The following is a 25,534-nucleotide window of genomic DNA, read 5'->3' on the forward strand; positions in this document are numbered from 1 at the left end:
TATTATTATATTAATTGCAGATTAATCCTTTCCACTTTTATTTATAGTTTAAATTCTACGGGAACTAACAGAAAATGAGAAAGATACATATCACGTTATGACTGAAGGCCTTTATAATATTATGAGTGAATTATATGACTATCAAAATTTGAAGTTTTAAAATACTTTGATGAAGAAGCTATTAAAGTAGGAATTGCATAAAATATTTAATTATTAAAATTTTAACGAACATTAAGATGGGCGAACCGGCTGGTCGCCAAAGGCGGCTAGTATTAATATAATTTTTTTCAGCTCTTTCCCAGAATTAAATATATTGCTTGCTTTCTTGAAATATATTTTGCGAATAAAGATTTGTGTAAATGACAAGATAATAATTCGCATAGAAAAATAAAAAAGAAAAAAAAATCTACAAATTTATTAAAGTAACTTCTATCAATAATTTTGGTGTTCTTTTAGAATTTTTAGGTTTTTGTATTATCGCTCGTAATATAGTTAATATGTGAACAGAATTCTTAGGACTCTTGTTCGAAAAAGTGCTTAAAATATTTTAAAAAGAAAACTGATTAAATATAAAAAATTATTTATACGACAAAAAAAAAAAAAAAAATGCAATCATTGAAACGATAATTTTTGAATAATATATTGATGTTAAAATCCTTTTTGCACTGTAAAAATGAAAGATGTAGCGAAAAAAATATAGAAATTTGATTTTTAATTAATTAATATAATATAATTAATTAAATAAAATATTCTTGACACGTTAATATTTTTTAAAAAAAGAGTTGCACTCTAATAAACTAAATCAATCACTAATTATCAATATTCTATAAAAAGGGACGATTTTAGACTACTTCATGGACCATCTCAAAGAAGCCAATCATCTCCCAGAGTTTTTCAATTGATTCGCCTACATTATGAAAATGTTGATTGTTCTAAAATTGTAATTCTCAGAACTTAATAAATTAGTTAGATTTGATTGCAGAAAATCGAAAAGTTTATTTATTTATTTAAAAGCTGAAGTGTCAAGAATATTTCACAGAATATGATTCCTTAGGACCAAAGGACTGTCTAAAATTTAAACTTCTTAATTTTTTCAAATAAATTTATAAATAAAAAAACATTATTAATGATAGCGTTTATATCCTTTTTAAAAATAAAGCTAAAAACTGAATTTTTCAGTGAAACCGTGAAATTTTTGTTGAATAATTCTTTGAGATATTATAAATTATGAAAATTATTCTGTAGTGAACATAAAAGACTTCAATGTCGAACGACTCCGCTTTCAAGTCTTATATTTTTTTTAAAGATATGCTTGGTTTCAATAAAAATTGCTTTTATTTTAATTGCAGTTTCATCACTTCCATTCTAATTTAAATTTGAAATTTTATGGACGCTGATACAAAATTAGAGAGTATTACATAATACAATGAACAGAACGATTTAAAGCTTGGCCTAAATAATAGCATAAGTAAATTATATGACTATCAAAATTTGAAGCTTAAAAATATTTTGCTTAAAAACCTATTATGAGATCAGTTACATACAATATTTAATTAAAAACTTTAGCGAGCATTAATATTGGCGAACCGATAATGAAGATGAATGCGCGTGCTTCTGCTCTATCGGACATACAGGTTCTCTAAGGGGATGATACCGCTTCTAATTGGACATGGGAATTTTTCTTGGAAGTAGTAGCAAGTTCAGAAATAACAATATTCTACGATTTGATATAATTAACCGCTATGGAAGATGAATGTTTTTTTCTTGTAAATAAGACGGTGCCAGAAAAGGATAGGAATCTCTGCCTATACCAATAGTTACTAAATTGGGTATAGATATGTTTTGGAAAAGGGAGAAATACATTTTACAACTTAAAAAAATTAATTCGAATTTTTATTAATTAAAAATGGAATGAAATTTCGAAGTTTTTCACTTGTAATTGGCCGAAGACTTATAAAAAAGAATTTAATACCGTCTTGAAACTCAAAAATAAACAAAATCCATAATAATAATTATACAATTGTCTATTTTTTAGAATATTTAAAAATTACGTAGATTTCAAGGTTACAAGAAACTCGAATGGTTTTGTTGTAGCAGCAAATAATAATTCAGAATTTTTCTTCAATTGTAGATGATAAGGTATTCATTAATCTACTAGGTCATATACAAGGTAGAGTAACCTCACCAATCTGAAGTGGAATGTGGGTAAGATGATAAGGTATGAAGATTATCGTTTTATTTTTTTATGAACAGTAACTGTTTTAAGTACGATTTAAAAAAAACCTTTTTGAAATTTTCTTATACTCACAACTTACGTTTAACTTTAAAAGTAAGCTATGATGACTTTTTGCAGGATGCCCATTTCGGAATAACTTCTGCAAATTAATGTTCATATTAACTGAAATTTCAAATTAAAATTTAATTTTTAGATAAGAAAAATTAGGAAGATTCATAAAACAATAGGCAGAACGAAGTGAAGCTTCTAAATAAATACGTTACAAGATTATTTATAAAAATCTGAAGTTTAAAAATAATTAGTCGAGAATTATTAGAGGAAGCAACGTAAAATAATTAGTCGAGAAAATTATTAGAGGAAGCAACATAAAATAATCAATAGAAAATTTTAATAATCATTAATGGCAGTCATCAAAGGCAGCTAATAATATCAAATAAATAAAAGAGGCTACCTCTAAAAATTATGTTGATGTAATGAAAATTAAGAGCTTGATTAAAAACTAAATCTTTCAAAATAACATAAATTATAATTTTTTTGTAGGGACGAAAGTAAGAAAAAATTGGGCAAAAATAACCAGCGGAAGTGGTTTTCCCCTAATAAATGCGTTATCCCAGAGAATGTCTTGCATGGCATTGGTGTACTGAAGTTATGAAAAATGGATACTAAAGAGTGAATTGCCATTTTTACTGAATCTATTGCAAGATCCTAGGCGATTAATCTCTGGCATCATAAAATCGAATTTGTGTACCGACAGGATTTTTCAAATTGATTGAAAAAATTTTGACACAAAACTAAACTTGTAGTAACAAAAACATATACCAAATTTGATATATTGAAGTCACTGCGTTTTTTAATTATCACATTTACAGGTTTATGAATGTACAGATGATCAATCCCTTTGTTGAATTTGGTTCGAAATTTAATAAGTACCTATACTACAGATAGAAAATCTGTGTACTGAATTTTATTCATCTAACTCTCTTCGTTCCATAATTATTGCTCTGAATGGATTTTTTTCAAAATTTGTAAAAATCTACAAATTTGTTGTAAAGAATGTATATCAAATTTCATCCGTTTAGCTTGTACCATTTTTGAGTTATCTTTATCAGAGACAGACAAACATATTCCAAGAATATGTCTCTTGACTCAAGGAGGTCTGAAATGTGGAGAGTCATCAAAATCTGGAGTTTCAATATTATGATGATTACAACACTTTCTCTAAAGTTAATATAAGAAAAAGTAAAACCTAGTGATTAAAGCATTTTATTACAATATAGCATGTACAAGTACAATACAAGCATGATAAAAGCATTTTATTACAATAAAAGATTTTATATCACAAGAATTAAAATAAATTTTTCACTCACATTTTTAACAGAAAAGTAACGTTAGAATTACCGTTATGATTAAAAACTACGTAATTTTTTTTTTAAAAAATAAAGCAGCATCACAATCAGAATAAAATAGTTCTGTTTATTCGAACTTTAAGACGAAAATCTGGAACGCCAAGCTTTGCTGAACAGTGTTATTATTATTATTTTTGGTAAAATAATATTTAATATTTGTGAACCGACGAGTCGCCAAAGACGACTAGTTAATAATGAAGATGAATACGTGTGCTTCTGCTCTACTGGACATACCATTAGACCAAAAAAAAGTATTTAGTATTTCAAAGAAAATATTTAGACACGAATCACACAGAATATTGATTTCAGTTTTTTCAAAAAGGTATTCTTTTTAAGAAATTCAATTTTATAATAAATTAAAAATGTAACAAAATGGTAAATGAAATAAAATTTTATTTTTAAAATTTGTTTATTACAATAATATTATATAACATTTGAATGTTCAGTTAAACCCATTATTTTTTATAATAGCAAACCATACTTCCGAAATATTACATGAACGTGGTGTGGATCTCACTAATATTTTGTTAGCTTCTGCCTGGTCTATTTCTGTCACTTTTTGATCACCAGGAAAACAATGCCTGAGAAAATTACGCTGCTCATCTGTCATGGAATCAATAAGGAATGTTATCTTCTGAATCTTCTCATCTAACGGGAAAGACGAAGATCATGTAAGAAAGGATACAACAATACATTCATGGAAAAGCAATTTACATTTCAAATAATATTTTTAAAAAAGTAAATAAATTGAGATTCCAATAAAAAATTGTCGATGAATAGGAGCTAAGAGATAAATATCATTCTTGAAAGAAAGAATAAGCCCTACAAAATGTATCTGTAATCAAAAACTTTTGTCTTATTCTAGATGATATAAGCTGTGCAGGATTAAAATCCTTTCATGAATGATATTTTTAATATAAATCTACTTTCGTGTAAAAATTTCAACCCATTTGATTACAAGGAGATATGAAATATGCATACATACTGTTCATTTCAGTATCATGATACAACTTTTAGATGATTCTATCTAGCCAAGGGGAAATATGAAGAAAGATGAGTACATTTCCGGAATATATCATTCTTCAAACCTAATTTCTGCCCTATTACACTTTTTCGTTATGTCCCCCCCCTCCCAAGTGAAATGAATGCCGCTGTACTATTTTATATTAACTCAAAATACCACATTGTTTGCTTATACGGCTGGCAATTATCTTTTTTTTTTTTTTTTTTAAATCTTAAAACATTAAAAATATTTGATAACAAAAAAGAAGAATTTCAACATAAAAAATTATTTCAGAAGAAAATGAAATATCAAATTTTAAGAGCGTAAATCTTTTATTTATCCATCTATTGTGAATTAGTACCTTTTTCTAACAATATTATGAGTTGTTGGCAATTTTTATGCCTTTTCATCCCTATTTTGATTAAATGAATAACATCTCAGCTCATGCACAAAAGCGCAGAGTTTTGGAATCAGAATGAATAATACATACAATGATTTTTTTTTAATATAAAAATTAGATGAAAGGCAGCAAGTGAAAAAATCTTGCAGGCCAACAGGTATAAAATTTACAAAGTTAAAATAATAAATGACATCAGGTATTTTTTCCAAGTATCCCTGACAATAATTATGCATGTTAAATCTTTTATGATCAATGATGGTTCATTTCTCAAATAAAACTTTTGACATACATACTAGCAATAATTTAATTTCTAAATAAACTACCAAGGTAAATACACAAAAATATCATACTAAATAATAAATACAAAAATTCAATAAAAAGTTTCAGAATTTTTTAAAGGGATTAATTACTTGTTGATACTGGATCAAAATAGCACTCTTCAGATGAATTCAAGTGTAAAGCAGCTCTAACATTTTCTCCAAAATTTGTAGTAGTAAATATGAACATAAGAGGCAAGTCATCTCCAAAATGCACCAAAACGCTGGTTACATCTTGACATCTCAAACTGACTGTAACATATTCTGCTGCAAAAGAAAAAGTAAACTTGATGATAGTTTAATTAGCATCCTGTACAGTAATGCATGCTTTGTTCTTAAAAAAATTTCTAGTTTTGTTCTATTTAAATAATTAAATATTATTCAATCAAATTTAGATAGTTTGATTAAAAGATAAAATAATAATAAAAATAAGTATATTTGTTAGTAGTAATTTAGTTTGCCAGTTCTGGATTTTTTTATTTTTTTAATCTAGAAGAAACATACATTTTCCTAATGATTTCTAATATGCAATATATTAGCCAAGATAATTTATTTCTTGTTAAATTAAACATTGTAATTGAAAGTATAACATAAAATACATGCATGATACATAAATGACATTTTTTATATAAAAAAAATATAAAAAATTTACATTTACAATAAAACTAATTTAATTGCTGTAAAATACCTCTTCACTAGGTTCAACAAATTTTTAAACAACTATTTTTTATTATTGCAATGAAAGACGAATATATTTCTGCAATTCCATTAAATATGTAAATCATTTTTTTGATCAGATAAAAAAAAATTCTACACCAATACCTACAGTTTCTTTATATTGACTGAAAATCAAATTATCCTTTTAAGATATAAATGTTATTATTAGGACAATTTATCTGCACTTTTAAGCTATTTAAATGTTAACGAATTAAATTCATAATATTATCTTTTGTTACAAAACAAAATTGCTTTATAGTCCATTTCTCACGTCCACCCCCATTTGAAGAAGAAAAATTATGAAGCTTTTGTTAAATCAATTTTTTTAGCAACATCAATGTAGCTGACCAAGCCATTTTAAATGAAAAGCAATTTTTATTCAATGTGACATTTGTTGTTTTCATTAGTATAGATTAAAGATTGAAATTTTCATACTATTCATATAATGTACAAACCAGCTAGTCACTTATGGTGGCTAATATTAAATCGCAAGTAACATCCACGGTTATTTACATATTGTAAAAATTCTAGACATTGGCTTAATAGCAGCAAGCAACAAAGTTACAAAAAAATTAAAGAAATTATATACAATAGTGGCTAAAATTGTAGAAATGTTTTAGAAAGAGAGTATTTTGGTGATTTAATGGCCCATAATAGAAATAAGTATTTATAGTAATAAAATAAACCAGTATATCATATTAAAAGATAATCTAATGAAGAATGCAATGATTAAATTATGTTTGTACTTTTTTTAAAGTTATAGCAAAATAACAAGAAAAAAGAATATACATTACTTCAATTCATAATAGATATCTTTTCTTCTATTAAAGATAACCAAATAGGATGATTGATTAGTAAAGAGGTGATATCTTGATTTTAATAGTTTTCATGAATTAATGCTATTTTTGGAGCTAAGAGATCCTCTTCCCTGCATTTTGGAATTGGTATCAAGCTAGTCACTTTTTATTACGAGTTCTTAAATTTTATGAGTTTTCAAAATACAAAAAATAATTAGTATGAAGGGCTCAGCTCCAGTATACAGCCTCTGCCAAATTGGCGATAAACGGTAATTTCTGGCTGCCGGTAAAATGGCGCCAATAGGCCGTATACGGGAGCTGCTCCGTATGAAGAGTTGATTGGTTACCCAAACATCAATATAAAATTTTACTATTGCATGAATATGGTGTTAAGTACAATGAAATTATGAAAGTTGGTAGAAATCTAAACACAGTAAAAAAGAGCAAGGAAATTGAGTCATCACAAAATTAAATTGGTAGAGAGAGAAAAAGATGTACAGATTCAAGTGATGATAGAATAATTAAAAGATTGTGTCTATATGGATGGGCAAAAAATCATATGGGGAATACAAAGTGAAAAGGCACAATGCAATGAGAAGTTGAGTCCAAGGAACATTTGAAGAGAATTACAGAAATTTGGTCTAAATGTAAGAATTCTACAAAATTTATCACATTTAAATCTGAAACAAACGGTGAAAAAATTAAACTGGGCATCTAAACAATGAGACTGCATGATTTGAAATAAGACTAAAATCTCACATATTTTATGCCATCAGTATGAAATTACAAAAATAAAAGAAGATTTTCAAACCAATTACATTACATCAACTTTTAAACACCTAATTAATCTTATGATCTGGTATGATAGCAAAAGCATGGGTAGAATTAATGGGATAAAAGGGAATATAAATTATCATAAATATAAAAATGGAAAATTTGTTCCAGAACTGCTTGCTTCCTTCATATTCCAATCTTATCTCAGAATATAAAGAATTTAAGTTTCAGCAGAGGTCACATCCATATCAAGTTGCCACTGTACATAAAAATTGATGTCAAAATTTTTTATTTTCATTATAGAATGTCAGGGGAATAGCATAGACTTTAGCTCAATCTAAAATCTAAAGAAATTTGTTACACAAAAGTAACCCAGCAATAAGACTCAAAGTAATCATCCACTCATGGTATAATACAATAACAGCTGAGAAACTAAGTGCATTGGTGAACTCCACGTAATGCTGTTACAAAGCATACTTGATGCTAAAGATTACTAATTATCAATTGCCATAAAAGAAAATTTTGGCATATGTTATTATTTTTCTGTTTCCTTTTTCTTCTGTATAACTGCTATTTCAATGCAAACATCTATTATATAAATATATTTATAAAAAATGCATTATTAAATTCTTGATTAAATTTCCTTTTAAATAAGATTCAACTTCATGATTTTCTCTTGAAAAAAAAAAAAAAAAAATGTTATGAACAATCAATTCTGAAAAGTGCACATTTTCCAAAAATTCTCCAATATTTTTGCTAATGCTTTTTAATACTTTAAATTGTTATCAATTTCATAAATATTTAATAAAAAGGCATACAAAGTTTTAGAAAAAAAATGTAACATTTACTTCAAAATATTTCAATAAAATTTTAAAGAATGATTTACAATTAATTTCTGAAAATGATTAATACATTATTTAAAAGTTCTTTACAAAATTCACTTACAATTGTTTAATGTTGGAGCACGGAAGGAAATGGCTTCTGCTGATAAGTTCACGGGGAAATTTGGTAAATCATTATCGGGATTAACTTTATATGTACCAATTCTAATGCTGCGACAAAGTAAAGGATGTTCAGTAGATCTTTGTATACCAATTCCAGCCGGTTCAGGATCAAACAGAATTTCCTCTGAACTTTCATCAAATTCTATTTTTTCCTCTGGTTCCATCTCAGTTTCTACTTATTCATTAATATCAGCTACCTCAAGCGATTGGAGATTATCAGATTCTCCTGAAACAATTCAAAGATTACAATAATGCTGATAAAATTCTGAAATTAGTTAAGAAAGCGCAAAATGTCTAAAATTATATAGTACAAATGAATTCAAAAGCTATTGCTGTTTACAAAATTCTTGCAAGCATAGTTCAACAAGTTCATAATGGAACAACAGCAAACTTTTACAGTAAGTTATGACAGAATATTCAGTTTCTAAATTCAGTGATCCTGATTTAATGAATCCCAGTTTAATAAAATTTTTGACAGCACCTTAATCTTGAAAGACATTTACCTGTTGTCTGTTTTCCATATTACAAAAGACAACAGCAAACTTTTACAGTAAGTTATGACAGAATATTCAGTTTCTAAATTCAGTGATCCTGATTTAATGAATCCCAGTTTAATAAAATTTTTGACAGCACCTTAATCTTGAAAGACATTTACCTGTTGTCTGTTTTCCATATTACAAAAGACAATTTCTATAAAACAGTTTTCAATTTCTATTGTAGTGTTTCATGATTTCTCATTTCTTAATGTTAAAAAAAAAAAAAAATCTCTTTTGCCATGTTGATGCAGACGTAAATTATGGAACAATATGTACTGCTAATGCTACAAAACTTAGCAATTATTATTTAGCACCACAGTAAATAATGATGAGTTTTTTTTTTTAATCTTTAAAATAAAAGTTAATCTTTTTGATGCAATACAAAGGGCACTTTCAATGATAAATGTCACAGATAATGCTTTTTTATCTGTACAAATCAGCCTTTGTACATAATCAGAAAATTAGAAATGTTGCAATATATAAGCGGCTACCTGAAAATTCAGTAAATGACACAAGCATAAGATGATTCAGAAAAAAAATTATAAATGAATACACTTATAAATGAATTTAATTACACAAACATTACATAAAATAATTACAAAAACAAAATTAAAAATAATTTACTCGAGGAAAACAGCGATTTCTTTCACAATGCGAGCCCGCCGAAACCAAACTAACGGTTGAGTAATCCGTATTATATTATAGAAATATGTTGTTCGCAAACGAAGGGAACAACTAAGAAGCAAACTGAACTAAACACAGGACGTCAGTTTTCTGAAAATGCATTCATTCCGGAACGACTGTATGAATCTTACGCAGCATTCACACGAGACCAACTATAGCAAGCAATAGAAGGCCACGGCTACCTCAGGAACATTACGTGATCCCAAAAGGGCATTTGCCATTGTCCCATTGCGGTCACATGATCTTCCTGAAGTAGGCGTGACCTTCTATTTCGCGCAATAGGTGGTCTCGGATGAACACTTTACTATTCTCGTTCGCGAACGACAATGTAGATTTTAGGGGGTTTACTCCCGGTAGGAAGTCTAAATTTTGTCACACTGCCAAAAGTGATGGAGTTGTCCTACGGAGGTTATAAAAGGAACTCGCATTTTGTTATTGTCATTATAACATGTTAATCAATCTCTTACTGGGCGCGCTTTTTCATTAGTATTTTTTCTTTGCTTTAGGAGGAAGGAAGGATTATCGATTGTCAGCGAGTGATTCACTTTGAAGAAAACTCTTACAGGCCTTATTTTTATTTATTTTCTTATTTAATCTCTTTAAGAAAATTTGTTATAATTTTTTTCGTCTACTTAAAACTATTGTTTTTAGGATAGTACTAATTAGGGTTAAGAGTAAACGAGGAGTTTGATTAGTGTTTTTTGTTATTTTGTTTTTCGTGTAATAAGTGTATCTAAATTTAATTGTATAGCCTGATTTTCTCATTGATTGTTTGCCATATTTTTCTGTTTAATTATAGTGTTAATTAGTGAGAGAAATTTTACTTGTGTTTTTGTAATTTTATTTATTTGCAGTAAATTTTCTTTCAATTGTATAAAAAATAATTAAGAAATAAATTTCTTTATTACATATGTATAGAAATGTTTTTTAGTGACTAGTTATTTATTGTCTTACAGTAGTTGAAAGTGTATCATTCATGTAGTAGCTAGTGTGGCATGTGGTTCTCTTATCAGCCTGCTCATTCTCACAAATTCCCACATGGGAAGGTATCCAACAGAATAGGACTGTAAAGCCACGAGAGATAATCTTATAAAAAAGGTCTAAAATCTTTAAAATATTTGGATGAGCATGATTTTGGAGTGATTTTAAAAATTGTAAAACACTTAAAGAATCAATGTAAATAATATAGCTTCCACTACGTCTATTTAAAATTTCTAATAAAGCATGCAAAACTGCAGTAGTCTCAGCAGTAAAAATGGAACAACATGAAGGAAGTTGAAAACATGACATTTTATCTGGAAAAACCACAGCAAATGAGGCTTGGGTAGATGTCTTAGATCCGTCAGTGTAAACAGGAACGAAAGACTGATAATGAGACCTGTGTTCGAGGAATAATTTTTGATAAACAATATCTGTTGTGTCCGATTTGTTAAAGTTTTCAAAAGGATTAAGAAAATAAAAGGTATGGGTTCTCCATTGGGGGATACTGTTAAATGGATGTGGGAATAATTCTAGATGGTTCATATTGAGTTCTGATAAAATAGTGTGCACCCTGGTTAAAAATATAGGTTCAAAGTTCTTTCTAGATTCTTGCAAACGAAGGAGAAAAGGTCGAAGTTTAAAATCGTAATATGGATGGCAAGGATGAGACTGAATTCTAAAATAATAATTTAAAGAAAACATCTGTCTTCTAAGGTTCTGGTTCATAACACTCAACATATACGCTTTTAACTGGAGAGGTGCGGAAAGCTCCAAAACATATTCTAAGAGCTGCATGGTGAACAGGGTCAATTTTTTTCAGTATGCTTTTTCTAGCTGAGCTATAAATTTCGGACCTATAATCTATTTTCTAAAGGATGGTAGCTCTATAAATCCTCAGCAATGAAGTTCTGTCAGCTCCCCAAGATGTATTAGAAATAACTTTCAAGATATTTAAAGACCTCTCACATTTTTTTCGTAAAAAAGTTAGGTGGGATTGAAACGTTAGCTTTTTGTCGAAAGTGATTCCTAAGAAACGAATTTCATTTAGAAAAGGAATTTTTTGACCATATAGAATAATTTCAGGGTCTGGATGAAGATTTCTCTTCCGACAAAAATGCACTCCCGCTGTTTTTGCCATTGAGAAAGTGAAACCATTTAGATCTGACCATTGTTTAATTTTGTTCACAGCCGTTTGCAGTTGTCTCTCTATAAAACACGTATGATTTCCCATACAAGAAATGTATAGGTCGTCTACATAAAGGTATCCTTTGACATATGGTGGAAGCTGGTTTAAAATGCTATTAATCTTTATAATGAAAAGTGTGACACTTAAAACACTGCCCTGTGGGACACCTTCTTGGGTAAAAATATCAGAAAATTAATGTCCTAGTTTAACTTTAAACTGTCTCAATCGTAAAAAATTTTGTGATATTTAGATTTGTGATGGTTCCAAAAGTTTGTGATGTTTTAACTCTGCCAAAAAGCAACTGTAATAATTTATTGGAGGCTAGTGTTAGTTCTCAAGCAGAAATTGTAAAAAAAGCCCAAATTATGTTTAGTGTCAGTTAAAACAACTTTAGGTAATCAGCATTTAACTGATAAATGTGAAAATTATCCCCAGTTGTGCCTAGAGTGTGGTAGATTTTATAGCAGTAATGAATATTTTAATGAACACACACACACACACAAAAATTGTACCAGTAACAAGAAGCATGAATCGTATTTTTGTACAGAATGTTATAAAGCTTATGTTAGTGTATGGAATTTAAATAAGCATCTTAATGTTGTGCATGACATTAAAAACATCAAAACTTATTCTTTCAATTCTAGGACAAGTTTAAAATTTGGTTAGAATCTGAAAGTTTTGGTACTGATACTTATTTTAAAAAATCAACTGGTAAAAAAATATGCGATGAGAAAACATTCTATTATTGTTCTTGTCAATTTTTTCATCCGTCATATCAGTCAAGGATTAATTCCAGGGCAGAGCGAAATGGTAAACTTAAAAATAAAAAGGGGGTAATTCCTTTCAATATAAGTTATCCCGTTAAGATTTGCGTATGGGAACAGAAGAATTTGATATCGGTACATACATATTATTCCATTCATAACCATCAAGTCAGTTACGAGAACACTAAATATCACCCCCTTAAAGAAAGTTCACCGATTTAATTAAATCTTACTTATTACTTTCCTTTCCCATTGCAAAAATTATAAGTTTATTTCGTGGCAATGTAGGATGTCGAGATAATAGAAAATTGTGTTCCTTCAAATTAAACCTTCATATCTTGTAAAACTATACAGAATTATTTAAGGCACTTGCGCAATTCAATTCAGCCAGCCAATGATGCCATGTCTGTTTCTTGTATAGTAGAGGAATTAAGGAAAGAGCCATACAATCCTATTTTAGTTTTTAGTCAAGGTTATCCAGTTGCACATTTTATCACTAATGATTTAGATTACCATGCTTTAGTTGCTTTATTTTCAAGTTTACATTGCCGGATTCCTGACCTGAATGTAAATACTGTACTGACCGATGATGATGGTTATTCCTTTAAAGCATTTAATTCTGTATTTGGTCCAAATATAAAGCATCTACTATGCCAATAGCACGTTTTTCACGCTTGGAAAAGGCAGTTATCTTCAAAAGTATGTGATAAATTTCCATGTCAAAAAATGTTACACGAGTTATTAAAAATAATTAAGGAAGTGTCTGAAATAAATTTTCAATGATTATCGACTGTAATTCAAATGAATGCCAAAATTTTATGGATTATTTTGTTAGAAATTATTCGGGGAGAAAAGAATTATGGACAACCTGTTTTAGACGATTTCCACATGGTATTACCAATACTAACAATTATTGCGAATCTTTTCACAATCGGTTAAAAACAATATATCTTGAGCGTAAGTATAATAGGCGAATAGATGATCTTGTTTCAACTCTTTTGAAAATGGAAAGGGATTGATTTTTAAAATATTCTTGTAATGTTATTAATAATATTCTTACTCATTCCAAGTTCACTAAAACTGTTAAAGAGAAACATGATAAAAGAAGATTCAGAATACAGATGTCATTGAATATGGCAATCATTGGGAGGTTAAATCACAATCTGTAAAAGGAAAAATATATTTAGTAAGAAAAATTGCAGAGGCTTGTGTTTTATTGGATCATTGCAGCTTTAAATGTTCAAATGTTAATTGTGCGGCATTGTGCTGTCATTTGTATTGCTCTTGTGAAGACTGCAGCAATTTGCGTAAGCACATACATAAAATTCATTTAATGTCTTCCAAACCTAATATGTACACAGCTGATGATTTTCATAAATTTGATGAAGAAAATAGTTTTACAATTAATTCTGATATTTTAAGGGAAAAATTAAATCCCAACATGTTATCTACTAACGAGAAGTGCAGATCAAAGGAGGCAGAGTACAAAAAGTTATGTTTGGAAATATTAGAATTAATAGAAATTCCACAGATTAAAAAAATCATGTTAAATAATGTAGTTAGTTGTTTGAATAATTTAGTAGCTGGTATGCGTGGGGTTTTGAATCTTAAAAATAATCTGGCTTCTATTACACATAAATTATATGTTGCACCTAATCAAAAAATTAATCTGCAGATTAAGTTTTTTTAAACTTTTCATAGAAAAAAAAAGGAACTGCTTGGCCAGTGAAAATTGCAATAAGAAGCAAAAATTAAATGAAGAACTTCTTGATGAACCTAATAATCTCTTTGAGCAAGAAGCAGATTTAAAATCCTTTAATGTTAAAGATTCTGAATGTGTTAATCTTGATGTGTTTTATAGTAAGTTTAATGTCACAAATCCTATATTAACTATTAATAATATTGATCTTTCACTTTATATGTTAAAATCTTTAGATCCACATGTTACTGTCAAAGAAGAAAAATATCTTAAATCAATATCATCAAATTTCAAAAAAGGTTGGCTATACAATTCAGTCATTGATGCATTTAATTTTGTATTAACTGGAAGATTCACAAATTTCAAAGCTATGGAATCTTTACATTCTTTTGATTTTTAATTTTAAAAAAAGCATTCTTCAATTTCCTTGGATTCGAGAAATAGCAAATTTTGATTTTCTTATAATTCTTGTAATGGAAATATTCGGTGATACTAACACAATGTTAATCAACTTAATTACTTTTTCGACCTATATAAACCTGTTTTCTTGAGTAATTTTCATCGACACCAAACATAACATGAAAAGTCATAAACATCACGAAAACTCAGATTAGTATTTTCAGAGGTCCGTATATGAAAGTAAGGAGAAACCGTATATGCATTTTTGGGGATAATTTCTTCTAACGATTGAATTCGAATTATAACATAAAAAAGAAAAGATTAAAATTTTAGTAATTAAATAACTTACAAAATTTAATTTATTTAAATTGTTGCGACTTAACTTATTGCATTTATATGTATGTTAAAGTAAAGACAGATAGTTAATTTCCTGATGGACTCGGTTCTAAATATGATACAGATCTATATTTTAGGGGCTAAATCTTTCTATCACAATATATCTATCTAGATTTTTATGTTTTGAAATTGTCGTGTTCACCTGTAATTTCAGTAAAATCAATTTTATATCCAGTCAATTCTTTAATTTTTCGAGATTTTAATGTTATAGTAATACTTTTTATTACTTCGGTCATTTTATTTATTTTCAGGCACTTAGTGACTATACTAAATACATTTATTTTCGTATATATTCATTACTATTTATTTTAATTAGGAGAAAATTTTCAAAATAATAACTAATCAAGTTTAATACATTGTCATGCACTGAGTTTTTGAATATTCTTTAAATTTTCAAAACATTGCTTGTGACAACTCTTTAGAATACTCATTCTCGTTACATTCTGTCTCATCTTCTTTCTTTTTGCTAGCTCTATTTTTATAAAGTTGGTGGGAAAAGGACGGAAGAGCTATATTTTTTATTACTTTATTGCTTAATAAACAAAATTTTTCAACGCCTTCCGGTTTACTGACTGAAATTTTTAAAAACCAAAGATGAGAAAATTAAGAAAATTCGCATCTTTGCAAATTTTATCTTCATAATCTGTCAAATGGAAAGTGAAATTTTTTTCTGAAGAGACAAATATTTGCATGAAAGTCAATTTAAAGTATTAATTTAAAGTCTTGTCAGTGGTTTTCAAGTATTACGATTTCTTCAAACTTCCACATCATATCAATGGTGATATTTTATTGTAATTCGAAGAATTTTGTCGATCTTCACTTTAATATTCATACTAATCAAAACATTTTTTAAATTCGCAATCTTAACTTTAAAAAAAAATCGCAGCTAAACTTAATGTTAACAAAAGTAGTCTCCCTGAAACTTTTTCGTATACTCTCTAATAATAATGTTATCATCCCTACTCCTACCACAAAAATGGACCTTAATAAAGGTCGTATACATCTCGAGTACTCAAATTTTTATTTTCAGAGCCCCGTAAATGAGAGCATTGGGCTTCTTAATATAACTATTCAAACTGCGTATGTATTTTAGGAACGGTTTCTTCTACCGATTGGACCCCGAATCTCAAATATAACAGAAAAACAGAAATGCAATTTTAGTAACAAAATTACCTACCAAATTTCATTTATTTTGATTTAAGTCAAGCATTTAGATATTATTTAAAATATGATATGGAAGTATATTGTAGGAAGTGCTGACAGATCTCGTATCCTGTATGGCGCCATGCTGGCCATGTTGCGTCACGTCATCAATCACGTGATGCCTTCCCGCCATTATTGGCAGACGAGAGTTGGGTAGTGAGTCTGTAAGACGTACAGCTCACGCTCACGCATCTTATGTGTTTTATGTTAGTATATTAATGTTTTGTCCTTTAATTATAATCAATATATTTTCGTATTAATGCTGGTCGTTCCCTTTCCCCACATTTTTGGGGGCTCGGCCTTTCTCTTAAATACCCCTAACAAATCCCGCCAAATTTTTGAAAAAGCTGTGGACGTTAATACAATTTAAGACGCTAAATTGATGCTAAAACTTTTGATAAGAGTGGATTTTTGCTGTGAATGATTTACTGGACTGGAGAATGGACGTTAGTGCACGTTTTGGATGGATATGATTCAAGTGGAAACGTTAAAGGTTCAATTACTTCGTGTTCTTGTGCAACTATTAATTTCTAAATTACAGAAGAAATTGAATTATTTGGAAATGTGTGAATCATTTAAAAGTGAATAGTTTGACTGCTCCCAACCAGGTAGGCGCAATTTTTTCCCCTCTAAATAAATGCGATTCTTGATAAGTTTGTAATTTATAGTACGTTACTTTATTTCATTATCCCTTTAAATTTTAATCCTGATTTAATGTGTACTAGTTCTGTTTTAATTAATTACAATGTCTTTAAAACTAGGCAATATTCAATTAATCGCTAACTCCCTTAAATATTCAAAAACTAATTCAGTAAAATTGCTTAACTCTGTGTTAGGGTTATAGTAATTTTGACCATTCTTCCCGAAAAAGAATGAGAAATTTTGAAAGTTTTGAAAATTTAGATGTAGAAAAACATAAACAAGAATTGCTGAAGAATTTTTCTTTATCTGACTTTATCTCCGTTTCTAATTTATTACATTTAGAAGTAAACGAAAGTAACAAAGATGATTTGTGTGAAAATATTTTTAGAGCCCTAACAAATTTAGATGAATTTCAGAACCCGCTAGATACTAGTTTTTTATCGGAAACAGAAGAAAAACCTTTGTCTCTTCAAAAGGTTTTTCAAACCAAAAGTTCATCTAGTAATACGGGTAATAATTCTTCCTTACCCATCCCCGTAACATTCATTCATAAATAACAGTCAGGCATTAATTACTGGCGCCAAAAGGGAATCACTCGAAGATGATCCTCCAATAACTTAACGATGAATGATATAAACCTTCAATTTTGTTTTTATTACGCGATCTCTCTGGTAGTTGTAGAAACTTCACAGGCAATGATTCCTATTTGATTAAAAGTTTTTTTTTTGTGATGTTGAAGAGGATTTTTCGCTTTTTCCTTCTTTAAGCGAACAACAAAAATTAATCTTTGCAAAGAGGTTAGTTTCCGGCGCAGCTAAATCTTTTTTATTCTCTCAAAGAAATCTAAATTCCTATCATGCTTTTAAAAGTGCATTAATTAATGAATTTTCCGATAAAGTAACTTCTATTGAAATACATAAACAACTTGAAAGACGTAAAATGCGCTCAAATGAAACTTTTATGCAGTATTTTATTGCCATGCGTGAAATTGCGAATCAATCTGAAACCCTTATTGATGAATGTTCTGTTATTCAATACACAATAAATGGGATACAGGGTTCCCCTTCTGATAAAATTATTCTTTACGGTGCAAAATGTTATTCTGGATTTAAAGAAAAATAACGAATTTTCTAAACTATCGTAACTGCAATGAACGCAAATAATTCAAAGATGTCGTATTCTAGATATGCTAATGACGGCCAAAGACGTGATACAATACATAAAATCCCTGTCCAACAAAGAGAATCAAAATCGAATCTTAGTAATCCGACTAACAGTAAGACGCGTTGTTTTAACTGTAACGATTTTGGACATATCGCAAAGTCTTGCCCTAATCGTAATCGTGGTCCTAAATGTCTTTCTTGTAATCTTTTCGGACATAAATCTTCCGATTGTCATCGTACTACTCGGAATGACAGTTCTACCCCACGTGATAATGTCAACACTTTACATTTATTGCATTCTCCGTCGAATATGCATAAAGAGGTTGTTATTCTTAATAATACACTTTCCGGATTAGTCGATACTGGTAGTTTTTCGACACTTCTCAAACATTCTGCATGGATTAAACTAGGATCGCCGCCGTTGACGAATAACAAGATAACACTAACTGGATTCGGTTTTTCCCAAACTAAAATAATAGGTTCCTTTGAATCTGAAATTATTATTGATAAACAAAATTTTCCTGTTTTTATTTCTGTGGTACCTAATAATTGTACTACTTATGATCTAATAATAGGTTGCGACGTAATAAATCAGGCAAATTTGACAATTAAATCTGACGGTTTTGTATTTTCCAAAATTTCTAAATCTGATGATCCTGTTGAAATTGACAATTTTATAATGGCTATTTCTGCCGATACTCCTACGTTTCATATAGGTCCGAATATTTCTAAACAAAAACGCAGTGACGTTGAACAGATTTTATTAGCCTATAAACCTAACAAAACTAAAACCGTGAACATCGCACTTGATATAACGCTTATTGACGATGAGCCAATTTTCCACACTCCTCGACGTTTACCCTTTGCCGAACGTGATATAGTAAATGCGCAGATAGACGAGTGGTTAAAAAATGGAATTATAGAACCATGTTCTTCACCTTATGCTAGTCAAGTTGTCGTAGTTCGTAAGAAAGATGGGAAACATAGAGTCTGTATAGATTATAGAAAATTAAATCGTAAATTAGTTAAAGACCATTATCTACTACCATTAATTGATGACATTTTAGATAGTCTTCAAAATGCTAAAATTTTCAGTACTCTCGATTTGCGTAACATTTTTTCATGTGCCGGTAAAAGAAAAAAGTTGTTGTTACACTAGTTTCGTCACAAATACAGGTCAATTTCAGTTCCGTTATATGCCATTCGGTTTAAGTTCATGTCCTCCTGTCTTTATGCGATACATAAATGCTGTTTCTCGTGATCTTATTGCAAAAGTCATTGTCCTCTCGTATATGGATGACATCGTCATTCCCGCAAATAATGAATCTGAGGCTCTCGAACGCCTTAATACTATTCTAAAAGTAGCTCGCGATTATGGACTAGATATAAACTTTAAAAAATGTCAATTTTTGTATAGTCAGATTGAATTTTTGGGTCACGTAATAGAAAACGGCAAATTATTTCCTTCACCCTCCAAAACTAAAGCCGTTCTTAATTATCCTGAGTTAAAAAATGCAAAAGACGTACAACGTTTTTTAGATCTTACGAGATACTTTAGAAAATTTATCCCCTCACACTCTACTATAGCAAAACCTCTTAGTGATCTGCTTCTTAAGGACAGCCCCTTTCTATTTCAAGCTCAGCAAAAAAGTGCTTTTTTTACGCTTAAAACAATTACTTTCTAAAAAACCCGTTTAAACTATTTTTAATCAAGGCAGTCCCATTGAAATTCACACAGACGCGTCAATTGATGGCTTGGGGGCAGTCCTACTACAAAAATTCAAAGATGTCTCATATCGACGCCCATGCTGCATGATCATTCAAGACTGTGTCAGTCTTAAAATTTTCAAAGCTCAACAGACAGATGAGCATATTACAACAATAAAAGCATTACTTCAAAATGCACTTTACGAGAACTACATAGTCAAGAACAATATTTTATATAAGAACATAGATGGAATCGATTTACTTGTCGTACCTGATGATATACAGGCCAATATCATTAAATCATGTCATGAACGAGGCCATTTTGCAGTAAAACGCACGTAGGAAGTGTTAAACAAAAAATTCTTTATTCCGAACTTGAAAGAGAAAATTGAACTGTGTATACGCAACTGTGTAACATGTATTCTAAATAACAGAAAACGTGGCAAATTAGATGGCACTTTGCATCCACTTGACAAAGACGATACTCCCTTTCATACATACCATATTGATCATTTGGGTCCTCTTCCCAGCACTTCTAAGAAATATAAGCATATTCTGGCAATCATCGATTCCTTTACGAAGTTTGTGTGGCTTTACCCGACCAAGTCCACCGACACCGCTGAAGTTCTCAATAAGCTCGAATGCCAAAGATCAGTTTTCGGTAATCCTTCAAGGATTATTACGGACAGTGGTACCGCTTTCACATCTACGTCCTTCAAAGAATATTGTGAGCATCAGCATATCACCCATATTGCTATTACAGCTGGATTTCCTAGATCAAACGGTCAGGTAGAAAGACTTAATTCTACTATCATAGCTGTACTCTCCAAGCTATCCATAGAAAACCCTGAAAAATGGTATAGCCATGTTGCTGCTGTTCCGCAAATTATTAATTCTACATTTCAACGAAGTATCAATTCTACTTCATTCGAAATTCTGTTTGGAACTAAAATGAAATCTGAGCGTGATATAAAAATCCACGAAATTGTCAACGAAGAGATCCAGTCTGCATTTCTCCAACAGCGTGATGAACTCCGTAAAGAGGCAAAACAACAAATCCTCAAAATCCAAGAAGAAAATCGCCGTACCTACAATCTGCGTAGGAAACATGCTCACAAATTTTAATTGAATGATCTCATCGCAATCAAGCGCACTCAATTTGGCCCTGGTCTCGAATTGAAATAAAAATTTCTCGGACCATATAAAGTGATCAAAATTAAAGCAAACGACACATACGATGTTGAAAAGTGTGATTTCTTCAATGGACCATCAAAAACTTCAACTTGTGCAGAATATATGAAACCATGGTCCAGCAATATAGAATATATCACTTGAATTGTTTTTCAAAAGAAGAAACTGAACACTATTTAAAGAAAAAGAGAACTATTTTCCTTCTTTTTGTGTCTGTATATTTGGACGATATAGACTTTGATTTTTTTTTCTCTACTTATTTTGTTGTTATTATATTTTTATATGTTCAACACTAATATTATTTTTATTTTTAGTTAGTTATTCGATATTTCCAGTGCACGCTATTGTATTGCTACATATATTTATGCTCTCACGAATGGTATGACTATTTTATTTGTTTTATCTTGTGAATATTTCAATTTTACAAATTATTTTCCTGTATTTGCTGTTTGTTTTATATATTTACTTCATTGTACTGTATACCATAAGGCGAGGTCGCCTATCCTGTCATGATGGCCGATGTGGGAAGCGCTGACAGATCTCGTATCCTGTACGGCGCCATGTTGGCCATGTTGCGCCACGTCATTAATCACGTGATGCCTTCCCGCCATTATTGGCAGACGAGAGTTGGGTAGTGAGTCTGTAAGACGTACAGCTCACGCTCATGTATTTTATGTGTTTTATGTTAGTATATTAATGTTTTGTCCTTTAATTATAATCAATATATTTTCGTATTAATGCTGGTCGTTGCCTTTCCCCACAATATTTTAGGTGCTTTCTTTAAAATCTTATAATCTATCTCTCTACGTTTTGTACTTATCGTGTTCACATGTACTCAAATAGCCGTACAGACTTCCAGAGCATGGATTTCGTTCAAAATTTGATAGAAATCTACAAATTTGGTATAAAAACCATGCACCAAATTTTGTACATGTAGATAGCACATACAATTATAATTCTCAAAAAAATAAATAAATAAATAAATAAAAAAAAATACATAAATAAATAAAATAAAATTTAAGTAAATTGAAAGTCATGATTTTGAGTATTGTCTACGTTTCAGATCTTCCCGAGTTTGAAAAAATGTTTTTAAAACATGATAACTGAAAAACGATTTGAGCTACATGTACGAAATTTGGTACATGGATTTTATACTAAATTCGAAGCTTTCATTAAAATTTTCAACGAAATCCATTCTTATAAAGTCTGTAGGGCTACTTGAGTACAGGTGAAGACGATAAGTAAAAAAGCGTAAAGAGTTAGATAATAAGGTTTTATATAAAGCACCTAAAATATAATTCTTTGTACATCACAAACATAAACAAAATCCAACGAAATGAGGTTTTAAACACTAGTAATAAACAAATAGCCAACATTAAAACAACAACAATAAAATTTTTATTTATTTTTTAATTAAATTTTTTTTCTCACTAACGAAATAAAGAGTAAGTATTATAATCTTTAAAAAATTTGACTTGATATTTTGACGAATCTCTTCGTTTCAAACCTCAATGAGTACAAAAGAAAAAAAAATTGATATAAATTTTCATTGTTTGTTTGTCTGTCCTGGAACGCGATAATTCAATAGCGTTTGAGCTCGACAAATGAAATTTGGTTCATGGTATTTACACCAAATTTTTTTTCTACCAAATTTTGATCGAAATCCATTCAGATATAGTCTATCTGTCCAGCTGCGCTAATATAAATTAACATGATAAAAGGAATAGAGCTAGATAGATAAAATTTGGTACATAGATTTAACATGTTATGTATAAATATTCTATCTCATGCGGAACCAAATCAGTCAATTGGTTAACCGTCTGTTGTTCCGTATATTAAAAATAGAATTTTCACAAGCATGTAAGCTCTATTTGCCCCATGAATTTGTGACTACAATTGTAGTTTTGCATCAAATTTTGTTTTCAATGGATTGGGGAAAAAATTCGTCTAAAACATAAATTTAATTTTCGGTTTCTATTAACCGCATGCTATGGAGTAATCCATCTAAAAAAACCGTCGAAAATCACTCGATAGATTCAGTAAAAACACTAAATTTACGCCAAAGATTTATATTTCAAAGATTATACTTCAAATGTAAACAAAAAAATCCGCTTCATACTCGGCGGAGAACGTTAATGGCAGACTAATCGACGAAAGCGGTGCGGATGTAACTTAAATGCCATGCGCGAATAGGTCATGACATGTGACTTTTACGTCACATGAATTGACCCCATTGTTTTTACTTGAAATAACTTATCGATAGTGCTAATTTTGGACAATATTGTAAACCCTACTATTAAACATAAAATAAATATCCTTTCTTGTCATGAATCCAATTTTTTGTTTACATTTGAAGTTATAATTTTTGAGTCATTTTCTTTCCTCTTATTATGTGTTAACAGAAGAAATACTGGTGTGCTGATGGATGCATGCTTTGATGCGAAACATAAGAGTGACTGTCATGATAAAATGTTTTCTTATTTTCCTTTAAACAATCCTGACTTGGGTTGATAGCTTTAGTATAGATTTTTTCAAGCCTTCGAAGTCGGTGATATGCTCCGATCATTTTGAAGAATTCATTCAGTGTGTGTCCATTTATTAAATATAGCTGTTCCAGTAATTTGGTAGAAAAACTATTCGAAGAAAAAGAAATCGGTACGCGATTTGCCATCAAAAACAATCAAACAAAAACATGAGTGCATTTCTAATTTACTTTATTCACATTTGATGAAATTTCTGATAATTTTGAATATGCTTAGAAGGTTTTAAAATGTTTACATGAATATTACATTGCATTTTTCTACAAAATTTTATCTAAATTTAATTAATGTAAGTAAACAAATTCCTGTTGCAAAAATAACAACTGCTATAATGCTAAACTTAGGTGGAAGTGAATAAATTTCTTAAAAATTTATTTAGTAAGTGAATCCTTTACTAACTACTAAAAATCCAATTTTCTTATTGACTGTTATAATATATATATATATATATAATTGATGTATTTTATTAAAAGTGCTCTTAATTTGATAAATTGAATGCTATATATAAGAAATATATATATATATTTAAGTTTTGAAAACACATGTCATTTAGTTAAGTATATAAATGCAAGAGAATTGATTATTAAGCAAAATTATATGAATTCTGATTTCAGTGAAATGTACTCTGACTACTTCCCAGACTATTATTTTTTCTGAAATAATCGACAGAATCAGCAATTTGCAAAATGAGCTACAAGAACTTCAGGATTCTTTAAGAAAGAAAGAGATTCATTCCAGAAAATATTGGACTCTTTTTTTTTTTTTTTTTTCTATTTCTTTAACATATCAATTTTGAATTATAAAATTCTGTAAAAGCATAAAAGTGTTTCTTTCAACTACTCTTTATATCCTATTTTAATTCTCTCTCTCTCTATATATATATATTTATCATGACCTTATTCTTGTTTATTAACTTTACTGTATTATATGTTTTTGTTTTATTTTATGATATTCATTCAATGTAATTTTTATCAATGTAACTTTAGCATTAAAAAAATTCATAAATGTTCTGTTTTAAAAGTATACTGTTCAACATTATGTTTTTATTGGTGATAAAAAAAAATGTTGTTTAGTATCTAGGATGTTTCTGTTGAATAAAACTGATTTCATTATTTACATTGACATTCTTGTAATACTGTGTTTATATTATTTCTAAGTGTCTAGAAAAATAGATGTTGATAAATAGTAAATAGTTTTTTTTGAATTAGTGAGTGCATTAAAACATCCATTTGATCCTATTTTTCCAAATAATTATCATATATATTTTATCTATATTTTTTTTTTGTAATGTGTAAATGAAAATTTGATTCAGTTTGTTTTCCTTTAATGATTTCTACAAATTAAAATGAAATAACTGATTCATTAAGTTGCATAGATTTTAAAAAAAGTATCTATGCCTTTTATATTTTATAATTTGAAATTGTAAACATAATTTATTCAATATATACTAATTTGAGTTTCATGTTCTTTCCTCTGAGCAAACATAAAACATCAAAGTCTCAATATTAATAAAAATATTTACATAAGAAAAAAATGTATAATTTTATTAGTAAGCTTTAAAATATTAACTTATCTAAGAGTAATAATTATTTTTTAAAAGAACTATATTCATAAGATTCAACATTCAATAATATTTAAATAATATGTAAAAACGAACATATGTAATTTTTCAAAAACACTGCCATAGTCGTTTGTCAAAATGTATCTTTTGGATAAAAAAGGAAGGGATATGGGAAAGGAAAGAATAAAGTGGCACCAAACGAATTAAAAAGCGATGGTAATTAATTAT

The 25,534-nt window shown here is 29.2% G+C and overlaps 1 protein-coding gene across 3 annotated transcripts; it reads right to left on the reverse strand.

Annotated features, from left to right (window-relative positions):
- Positions 1-3,579: 3,579 nt before the first annotated feature.
- LOC129976636 (uncharacterized) lies at positions 3,580-10,042 on the reverse strand. Of its 3 annotated transcripts, none has more exons than XM_056090310.1 (4): positions 9,815-10,042; positions 8,596-8,880; positions 5,456-5,629; positions 3,580-4,290 (listed from the first exon to the last, which is right to left on the reverse strand). In XM_056090310.1, exons 2-4 carry the CDS (start codon positions 8,816-8,818, stop codon positions 4,085-4,087), a joined length of 603 nt encoding a protein of 200 aa, XP_055946285.1. In that variant the 5' UTR covers positions 8,819-8,880; positions 9,815-10,042; the 3' UTR covers positions 3,580-4,084. The 3 variants fall into 3 exon arrangements, with proteins under 3 accessions (XP_055946285.1, XP_055946286.1, XP_055946287.1); XM_056090311.1 differs by lacking the exon at positions 9,815-10,042 and adding an exon at positions 9,310-9,559; XM_056090312.1 differs by lacking the exon at positions 9,815-10,042 and adding an exon at positions 9,158-9,179.
- Positions 10,043-25,534: the final 15,492 nt, after the last annotated feature.

This window comes from Argiope bruennichi, chromosome 7 (assembly GCF_947563725.1).
Source record: "Argiope bruennichi chromosome 7, qqArgBrue1.1, whole genome shotgun sequence".
In the NCBI taxonomy this organism is placed as follows: Eukaryota; Metazoa; Arthropoda; class Arachnida; order Araneae; family Araneidae; genus Argiope; species Argiope bruennichi.